The sequence below is a fragment of the Barbatula barbatula genome (assembly GCF_947034865.1).
Source record: "Barbatula barbatula genome assembly, chromosome: 3".
Classification (NCBI taxonomy): domain Eukaryota; kingdom Metazoa; phylum Chordata; class Actinopteri; order Cypriniformes; family Nemacheilidae; genus Barbatula; species Barbatula barbatula.
In genome coordinates, this window is record NC_136764.1 from 28,494,597 (window position 1) to 28,508,570 (window position 13,974).

The 13,974-nt window shown below is 37.5% G+C and overlaps 1 protein-coding gene across 4 annotated transcripts; it reads right to left on the reverse strand.

Moving 5' to 3' along the window:
- Positions 1-7,091: 7,091 nt before the first annotated feature.
- On the reverse strand, positions 7,092-13,444 carry LOC306891969 (uncharacterized protein). Of its 4 annotated transcripts, XR_013786425.1 has the most exons (4): positions 13,116-13,444; positions 12,454-12,500; positions 12,181-12,249; positions 7,399-9,564 (listed from the first exon to the last, which is right to left on the reverse strand). XR_013786425.1 is itself a non-coding variant. In XM_079452638.1 (3 exons), exon 3 carries the CDS (start codon positions 9,554-9,556, stop codon positions 8,033-8,035), a length of 1,524 nt encoding a protein of 507 aa, XP_079308764.1. In that variant the 5' UTR covers positions 9,557-9,564; positions 12,181-12,249; positions 12,454-12,513; the 3' UTR covers positions 7,092-8,032. The 4 variants fall into 4 exon arrangements, 3 of the variants coding, with proteins under 3 accessions (XP_079308764.1, XP_079308763.1, XP_079308765.1); XM_079452638.1 differs by lacking the exon at positions 13,116-13,444 and having other exon boundaries at positions 7,092-9,564; positions 12,454-12,513; XM_079452637.1 differs by lacking the exons at positions 12,181-12,249; positions 12,454-12,500; positions 13,116-13,444 and adding an exon at positions 11,090-11,134 and having other exon boundaries at positions 7,092-9,564.
- Positions 13,445-13,974: the final 530 nt, after the last annotated feature.

Here is a 13,974-nt window from a genome sequence, read left to right on the forward strand (position 1 = left end):
ATTCCCCAGACTACTCAGGAAGAGTAAAAATGTGACAAGGGAGATTCCATATGAATATGGGTAAACCAACGTACAGAGAAATGAGGAAAGATTATGGAACGAAAAGATCAGCAGGGTACCCTATTTTAAAGAAAAAGCTAACTCAGAAAAAAAACTCAGAGGGAAACCAGGCCTAACCAGGGGATTCCAGTTCCCATCTGGCAAAAACTGCAGCCTTTGCACAAGCTCGACAGTGCTTGCACAACAAGGCAAAATAAAAAGAGTTAGATTTAAAATTATCATTAATAATCTAATAGCGGCTGAAGTTTTGTAGAGTCGCCACGTCCTTCGTCCAGCTTTAACATCACAGCATTCGTCAGGTCTGGGTATGGATTGCAACCTGCCCGCTCCGATAACCTTGGACTGCATCCTGCCTGCTCTAGTAACCTTGGAACAATGAGACAAGACTGGCTGGGATTAGAGTACTGTTCTGCACTCTTTGATGCAACAAATGCATCAGTTGTTATTGGAAGTGTCCCTGGTTCCGGTTGATCTAACTAGTGCAGCCTAGATTTTTGAAATATATATATTATGATAGTCTAGTGTATGCAAGATTAAAAAGATGCGTCTTTAGTCCAGATTTAAACTGACAGAGTGTGTCTGCTGTGGGAATTAAGATCAATTGATATAGAAATGGATGAGTAATTTTGTTTTAATCAAATGAATTTTCCCACGTGACATGATTAAAGTTTAATAGATATGTTTTAATCATATAACCTTTGTTTTAACCATATTGTGTGCTATATAACCACTGAAATTTTGTCTAATTACATGGACACAGAAGGCAATTTAACTTGCAAACAAAGGGTTTCTGGGAGCATCTCTTTCAGTAGATAGTAGGTATAGTGTCTAGCATGCATGCATGCAGTCGATTTAGATGATCTAATGATTTTAGAGAGTTCATTGTGATCTATAGTAGAAAATAATCGTAATTTCTCCTTAGAGGCGCTGTAGTTAGTCATTTGTTCAGCGGGTTTCACTTCTGGTTGCATAGTTATAATCTTTTCTCGAATATCATAAATTCATCACTGCTATGCTGGTATACAGAATCAGAAGTCGCTGACGATTTATTTTTGGTTCATTTAGCCACTGTATCAAATAAAAACCTAGGATTATGCTGGTTTTCTTCTATTAGTGATAAAAGGTAGGCGGAGCTAGACGTTTTCAATGCTTTCCTGTATTTCCTTCCAGGCAGTACGAAATACCTCTAATTTACTTTTCTTAAAGTTGCGCTCCATTTTTCGTGCCGCTTTCTTTAGAGCCTGAGTGTGTTCATTATTCCACACTGTCGGTAGCGTTTCCGAGAAGGTGGCATTAATATTTTCAATGGTAAAGTCAAGATCTTCAACGTTATTACTCATGCTAGAGATTTGAGACAATTCAGGCAAATTATCAAGAAATGCACCTTTTGTAGTCGAAGTTACTGTTCTACAATGTTTGTAACTTGGAGTTTGATTTGCCACCATTGGGTAGTAAAGCAAGCGTGATACCAGATAATGATCCGAAATGTCTTCGCTCTGCTGAAGGATTTTTACGTCTTCCACATTTATACCGTAAGACAATATTAAATCTAAAGTATGATTATGAAGGTGAGTGGGTCCTGACACATGTTGACACATGTGTGTCTTTAAAAGCCATTCCTAAAGCATCTGTATCATTATCTACATGAATGTTAAAGTCACCAACAACAAGGACAATTTTCTAAGAACAACACAATGAGACTAATGAACATATCAGCATCTTTATTTTTAACAACTTCAACTCATATTATGAAAAAAATAAATCAATCTTATGTTCTTATCAAAACTTTTCAAAGCCACAATTTACAGTGTCCATCCAATAACCTCCAAAGGGCAAAACCAAGGACATAAGCATGCAGATTGCCGTACGTGGGTCGTCATCATTGATTTTGAAATATTTCCACACTGCTAAGTGCGAATGAAGCGTTAAGCATGAGTGATTTACATGTTAAGTCAATGCAAAGATGCAATAGACCTACTTGCGGTGCGATTCACGCGAATGAGGCGGCGTGAATTGAGCGTTCGCGTTATTCGCGCGAGTTGAAAAATCTGAACTTTGGCGAAAATCTGCGCCGCGTTAATCAGTCAGGCGCCTGCTGTAGTAGTGACGTGATTATGACATAGCGAGCGGAGGCAGAAATCTGAAACAACAATGAAGGACTGCGCCTCTGCAGAACTGCGCCTCTGGACCCAGACACGGCGCCGAACGAGTCTACGTCTATCTTCAGCCTTCCATTGCACATTATGCGCAGCTACCTGCTCAACAAAATCCATGTCCGGCCGCCATTTCGCAACAAGACTGGAGCCGCCTGCCAGAAGCCCCTCCCATGACGCGAATTTCACTCGCGACTGAAGTGAGTAAACTCAAAATGTTCAAGCGTCCAGCTACACACGAATAGCGCGATTCAGGTGTGAACACTCTAAGACATTGTGTCTGCTACGGCAGGTGTCTCTGTGTGCACTGGAACGTTCTGTCAATTACGGCACGTGAGGTATCGGTCTTTGGTATCGGGGAATTTACGAGTACATGAGTACATGAGCTTGGTATCGGGCCCGATACCCGATACTGGTATCGGTGCATCCCTAGCTAAAAGAGTTACGGTAAAGTGCAGCAACACCTCCCCCTCTGCCTTTTAGGCGAGGCTCGTGTTTTCTAATAATAATCTTGGGGGACAGACTCATTTAAAGTAATATATCATCTGGCTTTAGCCATGTTTCTGTTAGACAGAGCATGTCTATTTTATGATCTGTTAACATATAGTTAACAAAAAGTGCTTTATTAGAGAGAGATCTAATATTTAACAAACCGTGTCGTAACAGTTGATTATCTGTATTATGTTCATGTTTAGTTAGTTTAACGATAATTAAATTACCTTTGAGAGGTTTACGCATTATTTTATGTTTGCTAATCCGGGGGACAGACACAGTCTCTATTTTATGATGTTTGGGACAAAGTATTATCGCATGTTGTGTATATAGTGTGTTCTGCAACGTGAGACGGCAAGCAGACCGTTGGTTAAGCCATTCTGTCTGCTTCCTGACCTGGGCCCCAGTGAGTCAAGTTTTAGCATTAAGACTATGTGCCATATTTCTAAACAGAAGAAAAGCTCCAGCCCAGGAGGAGACCATCACTTTTCAACAGGTCAGGTCTGCCCTCAAAACTCTTCCAGTTATTTATAAAAACAATATCTTTCTGCAGGCACCACTCAGACAACCAGCCATTTAGATATGATAATCTGCTATGTATCTCATCACCACGGTAAGCAGGGAGGGGGCAAGAGAATATGACAGTGTCTGACATTGTGCTTGCGAGCTCACACACCTCTTTAATATTATTAATATTAATTCTGCATAAACTAATCTGATTAGGCGACAATGATAATAGGACATGATACATCAAACATAGTACTTTGGTTACATTTCAGCTTCTCTCCAGTTTGACTCCAGTCTTCCTGCTGAAGCTGATTTGTGTGACATTTGGTGGGGGTTAGATCAGAGCTGCGGTGCTACTGGCCTCACAGTGTCTGATTTCGATGCAGTAGCTAGAGGTCTACGGCTATTGCGGCTCAATGACAGCTTTGTAAAGGTTTTCTATGCTCAATGCTCACAATGCAAAGTCCCTTAAACTGTGTTAGATTTATGCTACCTTTGCTCTAAATTCTGTTTGGTAAAGTCACGTTATTTATGGCCATGAGATAACGTAAAATGTATTAATCATTTATGCATTTGCTGGATGAATGAATACCAGGATTGTTATAATGTACATTACTAATCAGAGACCGTAAAATATGTATATTTAATCACAGTTATTATACGTATTTTACTTTGTGCTAAACTAATTCCTTGAGTGGAACTGATGTTTTAAATAACTCAGTTCATAGATTTGATCTTGATAGTTCTGGTGGAGAATTTTTTTTTGGTGAGCTAAGGTCATCATTATTTTAACTTACTTCAGATGGAGGTGTGCAATCACTTCTGGTTTTTGCTGGCCCATTGGTGAAGGTCAAACCCTCCAGAGAGTATTAGCTGTCGTAGGCCATCTACAAGAGCTTTCGACTTCTCGGTTGTATCTAGCCATCGAAGACAATTGTTTACATAAATTGAATGGGTAACTGATTACCCAATGCAGGTTCGAATCTGCATCATGACTACGTTTTTCCACATCACATATCAGATCATAAAGCCACTTATTCTAAATAAAAAAAAAAATGTCGAAAAGTGGTACGACTGGCATGTAACTAACAGACCTGACGGGCACATTGTCCCTCCCAATAATGCTGAATAGTAGTCCCACGAAATTTTAAATAAATATATTAATTTTTAAAATATTATTACTTTATTGATTTTAATATAGTTTAATCAGACTAGTTCATTCAACAAAGATTTCTCAGTTGTCTGAGTGGCATGGAAACCCCGCCCACCGAGCCTGTCAGCAGCGCGGGTCACTCACCGTTCACCCTTGCATAATTGCGTCAGGAAACCCTACCAAAATACACACGGATCACAGGCGACCGTGCGCTATAACTGACGAGAAGTTTTTTGTGTCAAGGGTTTTTTGGGGTAAGTGCAAATGTATATCTTGTTATTTGTGAAAGTCCACGTTAAGGTGTTTACAGAACCCCGCACATGTATGTTACTAGTTTTACAAATAAGCTATTATTTTACTAGTTAATTCGTTCCCCTGTTTTTTTATTCAGTTGTGGCCACATGCAGTTTAATATATATACTATATTTTAGTTACAGTGAAGAGAATAGAACTGTAACGCCACGCCAGCAGAGGGAGCCCTCACCGGAGTATTGACTGTATACCGCTCCCTCTGCTTCTACTTTCATTTCCTGTTTGAACAGTATTTAGGAAGAGATCTTGTGTTTGCACTTTGCGAAGTATTGCCAGTTTCATCTGCCTTACCAAGCGTTTCTATTGTTTTCTGCATGATTATTCTGTGTATGATTCTGCCTGTTTTTCTGATCTACGCCTGTTGGATTACCCCTCTGCTTTGGTAGTCTGTTTTGGACTGATGATTGTGTTAGGTTACCTCTTGCCTGTTTGCTCACTTCTGCCTTTTGGATTACCCTTGTGTATGTTGCCAGATTGGACTGCTACTGTGACCTTGACCCATTGCCTGGCTTAACGTTTCTGTCTCTAAACCCTGTTACTAATAAACATCAGCAAATGGATTCTAACGCCGCCTCAGCCTCGTCGTTTCAAGAACTAAACTTTGTATTTCATTTTTGCCAATTTGTTTGTGATTTTCTTTTATGAGGACATAGGGCCAAACTTTTGTACTGTGTAAGCTACAGAACACCAAACATTTCTCTAACATATGATACTTCTTTTTGTTTAATGTATATGTTCAAATGTAGCAGCAATTAAAGGCATTAAGCTTCTTTATGTATGCACTAGTTTGCCATTTCATATTAGCAGGCTACTTATGCAATGCTAAACTTTGCCTTGTAAAGGAAACTAATCTTTTCTCTAACATATATGAGACTCATTTTAAAGTATGTGTTCACATTTAGCAGCACTTAAAGGCAGTAATTTATTTATTTACGTATGCTGTAGTTTAACATTCGTTTGTTACATAATTTATCCATAATAACATGCACATATGAAATGTCAATGTTAAAATATACCTTATAAAGATTTTTATGCAGTACTGTTCAACCTGTTGAATTAACTTAACATTCCAAGTAAGATACACTAATTTTGGAAAAAGTAACCTGGCTGCCTTAAGATAAGTTTGTTCAACAATCTGTTTCTTTTATCTAGTTTGCACAACTAATAATTATAAGTGTATGTAACCAGATACTTAGTTTTAACAACTAAACATTTGTCGGTCTTACTAATTTGATGTTCTTTTTACTCCAATTTAGGTTTGGGCAACTTTTATTTCTTGTTGGTACAATTAAAACAATTGTTGGTAAAAGAGAAAATATTAAGTTGATTATACTTAACCATTTTAACCCCAACTATTGATTATTAATTCAAAGAACTCTTAATATGTGTCAACAACTAAAGTTTCTTAGCATACTGAACTCAGTATTTTAAGGCAGCCAGGTTACAAATTATTTCAAGTTGAATTAACTTTTTTTACAGTGTACAAAGAACAGAAGAGTATAGCATTGATTAGTTTGCTTTTGGTTAAAAAAGGAATAATTAGGCTAGCGATGGAGCCTTAAGGACTCCAACCGTGTGCTTGTGGATATGCTATTTTTGAATAGAACAGAAACTTGTGAAGTAATATCAAAACAATATGCCAACTCTATGCTACAGTATGTATGTTCATTGCTATTTTCTGCATCATTTGCCTTTTGCAGTCTTTGTTTAGTTCATAAATACGTTTGTTACGTAGGCTACTCTACATTGCATAATGTTTTCAACAAAAAAGCAAAGTATGTAATGTAACCTTAATTGATTAACAATAACTATAACTAACTGCACCGATGGGAGAAGCTAATGCACTACAACAATATTTTTAAGAAGCTGTACTGTATTTAAATGGAAAAATTGCATGTTGTCTAGCTAAGGCCTTTATTAATTTAATTAATTTATTAGCCCAGCCTCTTAACTGTTAAGCCCCCCTTAGCACAAGTAAAATATCCTGGAACCGCCCTTGGCTGGCAGAGACAGCGGAGGCGGGAGTGAGAATGCTGGGACCTTCTTGGAGCCTGGAGAGCTGGTGCTGGCTGACAGAGTGCTCTGGGTGCTGGTGCTCCGCTGGTATGGCACCAGCGGAGACTCGATTGATGAAGCAGAGCTGGGCGAAAACTAGTGGAGATCTAGGAGACAAAGGAGGGCTGGGACATTTTTCTCCAGCAGCCACTCAACAAAAGCAGTGAAATTCTCTCGAGGACTGTCCGCTGCAGGTGTGCCTTACACTGCTCGCTCAGGCTGGTGATGTAAAAAGCACAGAGCTGAGCAGTCAGAGAAATGTTTAGGCACGCCAGATGTAAAAAGTCCTGGGTGTGAATCTCCAGCTGACAGTCTCCCTGCTCCAGACAAAGGTAGCAGAACTCTAAGGAGCTAAAGCAAACATAGGTCTTTAATACAAGGGAGAACGCAATCAGTGAGAACAGAAATAGATGTGGGGCAATTAACAACCAAGAAAACTAACAATGAACACAGGCGAACTAGAACATAGAACTAAAACATAACATAACCGTGACACTCGCTGCCAGAAAAAACTGTATTTAAATCTCCAGCAAGTTGTCAAACTGCTGCCAGTAAATTTTTACTGTAAAAGCACATTTTTAATCTGTGACTTGTATGCAAGACAGTTTTAAGACAACATAGCAAAAAGGTGTGATACAGTATAAACTGATATACAAAGATCAGAATGGCAGTTTAAATATGATTTATTTTTCACATTTCACAAATATGACTTAATAATTTTAACAATACTAACAATTGCATTGAAGGAAAAGTGAAGGTTAGGTCAAGGTGATTCCACGCACATAAATAATTAAAAACATACGCTTGGGTACCCTACCCAAACATTTCTTTTTTTTCAGCTGTTGAAAGATCATGTTGCTCTTTTGAATGTACTTGGACCACCACTGAAGTTCATTCACCTCTCTTATCAAAACTTTCATTGACTGTTTTGATCATACTGCCAAGGACATTATATTTTTCCACTGCAGCATTCATTGTTTTTTTCTGCAAACAAAACTAACAGGACCAATTTGGAAGGATCAACACCATAGCTGATATACACTTAATGATATTTAATCACAGGATTTGAGGCTTTTTTTCTGAAGGTTTATGTAACAACAACAAATTTATAATGTTAGCAAATGTATGTAAAGTATTTTTTGCTGTATTGATTACTATCACAATTTTAATATGTGATAAACATGGTTAACTACAGTAGTCTTTTTTTTTTGTAGTAAAAGTAAAAACATGATAAATTTTCTTAAGGGATGCTGTTTAATTTAGAGCATTACAAAACTACTGTTTGTGTGAAATGTTCTTTCTAAAGGGTCTCATTAAAACATCCACCGGGTGCTGACCATTCTGTGCTCACTGTACGTTCTGATTCATTTCCATTTGTGGGTTCAAAAACAGCCTGAAACTTCAAGCTGGTGCATTTAGTGACTTTGCATTGGATAGATGTTGTACCTTTAAGTTCTTGAAGGGAGCACTGATTTGTGTTGTAATTATTAAAGGGTATCTTAAAAACACTTTGGGTAATAGGGGCAGATGAGCCTTGCAAATCAAAACTCAAATTTTTCGAACACACAAGCATTTCCTTATCTACTGAGACCAGATTGTGGCCTCTAATGAATTCAGGGTAATTGCAGTAAATTCTACTAAAATCTTCCACGTTGTTGTTGTTATACCTCAGCCAGTCAAAGAAATATTGTATTTCACAGTCACAGCGCCAGGGATTCCCATGGAGTTGAACTATGCATTGAAAATCAAGGTAATCGAAGAAGCCTTTCGGTATATTTTGCAGGTTGTTCATGGATAAGTACAACTTTTCCATTACTTGCTGATCTCTTAACAAGCTGTCTTCAAGCATGCTCATGTTATTTTTATGCAAATTGATTATTCTTACACCAAAAAGTCCTTTGAAGACAGTACTTGGTAGTGAAACAATCTGGTTCTCTGACAGGTCCAGATTCTTCAGTGATATGAGATTGTGAAAAAGGTCCCTAGGGAGCTCCGAGAGGTGATTCTGAGATAAGTCCAGATATGAAAGCAGTTGTAGTTTGTGAAAAACCCCAGAGGAGAGTTGGACCAGTCTATTCTTTTTAAGGATCAGTTTCCGGAGACTAGTTGGGAACATTGCATGTTCCAAATTAATTATGTAATTGTTTTGGAAATTCAGTTCTTCCAAACTATTCAGATGGGTGAAGATTTCTACTGGAAGGTCTGTGATCATGTTGCCCTGCATCGAAAACACTCTTAAGAGAGAGTTGTTCTGAAAAACATCACTTGACAGAGAGTTTATGTTGTTGAAAGACATGTCAAGTTCCTGAAGTTTGTGCATATTTCGAAAGAGTAGATTGGGCAAATATGATAAGCTATTCCCCCTTAACTGCAATGTTTCCAGATTTTGTAAAGAGTCAAACATTCCACCGTACAGAACACTGATCATATTGTTGTTGAGAAAAAGCCTTGTAAGGTTAGTCAACTTGTTGAAGGTCTGCACTTCTAAGGTAAACAAATGATAGTTTCCACTGATTTCAAGCTCCTGTAGCTCAACCAGGTGGTCAAAAGCATTGCATGAAATCTCTTTCAAGCGACTGTTGAGAATGACCAGTTTAGTAAGTTTGAGGTTTTCTCTAAAAGAACTTATTTCCAAATGTGTGACCCCAGATGCAACAACAATCAATTCTTTCACTTGTGTAGAGATGTTCATAGGTAAAACTCTCATCTTGTCCTCCGAACAAATTACCTTTGCAGCTGAGAAGCACTGGCATTCTTCAGGACAATTTTCACCATAGCAGAGTTGCATGAGGAAGAGTAAAGCAACAGTATGGTGTCTTCTCATGGTTTCTACTAAAAAAAGAGAGGTTGCAGTTCCGTTTTATTGATTCAGGGATCATTTTAGTATATTTATTACATTTATTTATTAAATATGCCTATTTACTCCTATATTTTATTATTTATTATAATTTTATTATATATTTTTTCATATGTAATTCTTTGTAAGTTGGCTTCTGCAGTGTCTTTATAATATGAGTCTCAAAATGGTCTTAAGATTTTTTATAACATCACGAGACAATGAAGTACTAGTTTCATTTTAAAATCTTTGCCTGGTATATAATATGTTTCTAGTCAGACAAAGTCAGACAGAGCACCGACTATTCAACTAAACTACTAAGTCTATTCAATAAACTCATTGTTTTGTTGGAATACTTTACTTCTTTCTTATTTTATTCATTCATCACTTCATCTCCTGCCTGATGTTCTTTTGCTACATCTCTGTATCTGTTTTGATGCTATGTAAATAGAACTATAAATATAACCGGTAACGCTTCAGATTATAGCCCACAATTTACTGTGCATGTACAGTGAAAATACGGCGTAGCCTACCCCTTTGGTAATTGTAGTGTAAATCTGTACGTATTTGTAGGTACAGGTATAAGGTAATGATTTGAAAATATGAGGAATAAAGGGGTAAGAAACCAGATATATTTCCATGTACATGAAAAATATGGCGTAGTTCTCTTTAATCATAGTTCATTTCAATTTTATTTATGTAGAGGTTTTCACAATGTGCATTGATCCAAAGGATCTTTACAGGAGAAAATAAGAAACTTCAAAAACAGAACAGTACATTGTTTAAAGAACAGTGTTTAAAGAACAAGCTAAATTTTTATAGTAGTCTCCCGGTGGTTTATTTAGCATATTTTGCATTAAGTGAATGCTTGGCTGAAAACATGTGTCTTTAATCTAGATTTAAATTGGGAGAGTGTGTCTGATCCTCGAATCCAGAGTTTAGGTGCTACCTATTCAACCCCCTTTGGTGGATTTAGTTATTCTATGTTTTGTCAAAAGTCTGGAGTTCACGCAAGTTGGTACTTATAAGAAGGTTATGATTTGAAAATTCAAGGAATAAAAAACTATATATTATTTACAGACTGTTGTTTCAAGGCTTCAGAAAACATCACGTCAACTTTTATTGTCTTTGGTGCTTTTCTGTTTTTCCGAAGTTCATTAGATTCCAAACTTCATTACTAATAATTGATTACAAAAACATACATGCTTGGAAATATTATGTTACAACTTCAAAAGATTAATATCGGGGGAGTAAATGATTAAAGTTATGTTATTTTGGTGGTAACCTAAATCGACTAATTGTGTGGACCCAACTGAACTATTTAAATGATAATTAAATACATTAAATTGGAACCTTAAGAATGCTAAATGAAATGGCCTGCAACCAGATATATAAATATATATATATATATATATATATATATATATATATATATATATATATATATATATATAACACAAAAAGCAAACCTTACTTATCTGCTGGTAATATGTTGTTTAGATAAAAACTGATGTTTCCTACCTCTATAGTGCGCAGATTCTGTTTAAGCTGAAAGAATCAAATTCCACTTTGACATCACTGGCCTAGATAAAGAGTTCTAAGTAAACTGTTTGCCATTGGTCAGGGTTTGTGTTACAAAATGTATGCTCTGATTTTATGGAGTGCCAAATTTTGCTTTCTCAAACTTATATGAGAAAAAAAGAGTCAGTTGACTAAATATTAGAGTAAAATATTGACTTTTGTTTTTTAGTAAAAATATTAATTTGCTCATAAGTGGAGCTTTGTATGTGTTTTTAATTTATCTTAATAAATAACTATTTTGCATAAGAACTTTGCTGGCAAAATACAAACACAAGTGATCTCTTATTAAATAATTGCAAATTTAAATGATTTCAATGGCCTATACTTTGCTAACTGCAAGGGACTTTTTAGTAAAAAAAAACCAACCTGTAAACCTTATTGCATACCTGAGTAACTCAAAATTGTTAATGAATTATAACTACATAACTTTACAGAAATGCATCAAATGCAAGAAAGATTTGTAAGGAAAGTCAAGGATATGTTATTTTTGTATGCAATACAAGTCATATCACCTGACAAAAGAACGAACGACTCAAACCCGAAGACTCGGGAGATGAGAACCAAATAGGCTATGTTCATCTTGATGCGATCACCACAAGAGCCGAAAGGCGGCTGACATCAAAGTACCAAAACTATCATAAATAAACGTTATGGGGTAATTTGGCTATTAACATGCAACATTAATTTAACTCTGCTCAGATGAATAAAATTTCTCGAAAATTGGAACGAATTTCCCATCACTAGTTATTAAAAGAATAAAAACGTTACATAAAGTTATCTGTCTTAGCAGTCTAAGTGCTCGTCAATGTGATGACCAATCCAATCAAATAATGCAGAATATTCTGGCCAGGGCTGGACTGGGATAAAAAAAGGGCCCTGGCATTTTTGCTCAGACCGGCCCACCACAATCGGTCGGACACAACCAACCAGTACACCATCCTTGCGGTCCCTGTAGATATGCATATCTACTTTTCCATTCCCAAAAACCCCTACAAAGCTGAGAACTAAGTGCCATGGACCAATGTACTCACTCTCTCTTGACTGACTCCCTGGTGACCAAAGGTGGCAGTGGAGTAGGGCCTACACAAAGTGAGGGCAGCCTGAGAGAGAGAGCGAGAGAGAAAGAGAGAGAAAGAGAGAGAGAGAGAGAGAGAGAGAGAGAGAGAGAGAGAGAGAGAGAGAGAGAGAGAGAGAGAGAGAGAGAGAGAGCGAGAGAGAGAGAGAGAGAGAGAGAGAGAATAACGAGTCACATTTCAGTCTACAATATTATGAATATTTTTATAATATCAATAATCTCAACTCACCTTACAATAACAGCAGTTTCCTGAGTAGCTTGCTCTTCTCTGCAACTCTGTCAATTACAATGTGCTCCATGTTATAAAAGCTAGTTAACATTAGAATAATCAGCCGAAGTTGCAATTGAATAAGTTAACTCTGCTAACCTAGCTACAAAAACAATGCAAAATAGCTTATGCTGTTTTATTTGACTTTAGCTGACTGAGTGGCTAGTGCAGTAGGTGACAATCTGACAGACATTATAATAGCGACAACGATTATGTTGTCTTACTATAATATTCATTAATTTAGGTAAATCATCATCTTCGTCGTGGCCCAACCAGGCCCACACACTGTGATGTCACCGTCCTGAGCAGAAGGTGGCAGTAATGCACCAAAAAGCTGTTTACCGTACAACACGAAGAAGTCACCCTGTATGGTGGTGGCGTCACTTACTGGACCAGGATCGGTGATCCTTAGCAGTTGTGTTTCCGATATGAGCTTGTTCTTCAGAAATGTTTGGTAATATGTAACGTTAGCTTGTGTGGACGCTACCGCACTACTTGATCAACAAAAGAGCTTCGCTACGGAAAAGCTATTTGATTCAGAAAACAGCGACGTTACCACCACGCTACTGAAAAATGTAGTTAAGCTAGTAGCGTCACTGCTTGTAGCGCCCAACACTGCTTACCGTTTCAAGTACACTCTCCTGCTCACTCTGTCTCTCCTTGACTTCACTATTAGACACCTACTCCTCTTCCTGGGTGCCGCCATGGCTAGTCACCTCTCCTCCATGTGCTATGTTCACCTGTTTTTGCAAAATGTCGTCAGGTAAGCTACTATAGGCTTGGAAACTGAAGCTACAGCACTTAACATGTCGGTTATTTTTGCACATGTTGAGGCATCAACCTCTAGAATTTGTATTTGTTTGGCCCTCAACTTCTCCGCACCACCCTTGCCCTTGCGCTTTTGTTTCTCCATCCTAAATCCACAGATTTCTGGCTCTGACCCACTGACTGCATTTGACACAAGAAACCGAGGGGGAGGGTTGGAGCCCTAACCCTAAGAGATGATTGGGCCAGCCCAGTGTCAGTATGGATAATGAACCAATGGGCCGCTGTCCCTGCTTTATGGGCCGGTCGTTGGCAAATAAAAAATAATAATTTTATATCAACCGGCCCCCAAGTGCGTCGGCCCACCGGGCATTTGCCCGGTAGCTAATCAAAGGAAGGAAGAAGGTGGGCTTTCCTGACGATGCATTCAGGTTTACGTGAGTCATGTGATAAAACTTGTCAGTTTATATTCATTGTCAAATCTTACAAAAACGTTTTACATCATAACACTCGATAAAAAAATTATGTAATCTGTATTTTAATATGTGCTTGTCCTGTCCATGCTCTTTTTTGTATTTCACCTAAAAATGAATATTCTCTTATTTTATTAACACTACTGTGTTGTTTTAGAGTCAGTGACTTGTAAAAACAACAATGAAGAGCGAAATGAAGATATAATAATGAAGACCGACATTTGCATGCATAAAGGTAAGATGA

Bases quoted from the DNA above. Each gene is read 5' to 3' on its own strand.
- LOC306891969 (XM_079452638.1), bottom strand. From the start codon at position 9,556: ATGAGAAGACACCATACTGTTGCTTTACTCTTCCTCATGCAACTCTGC.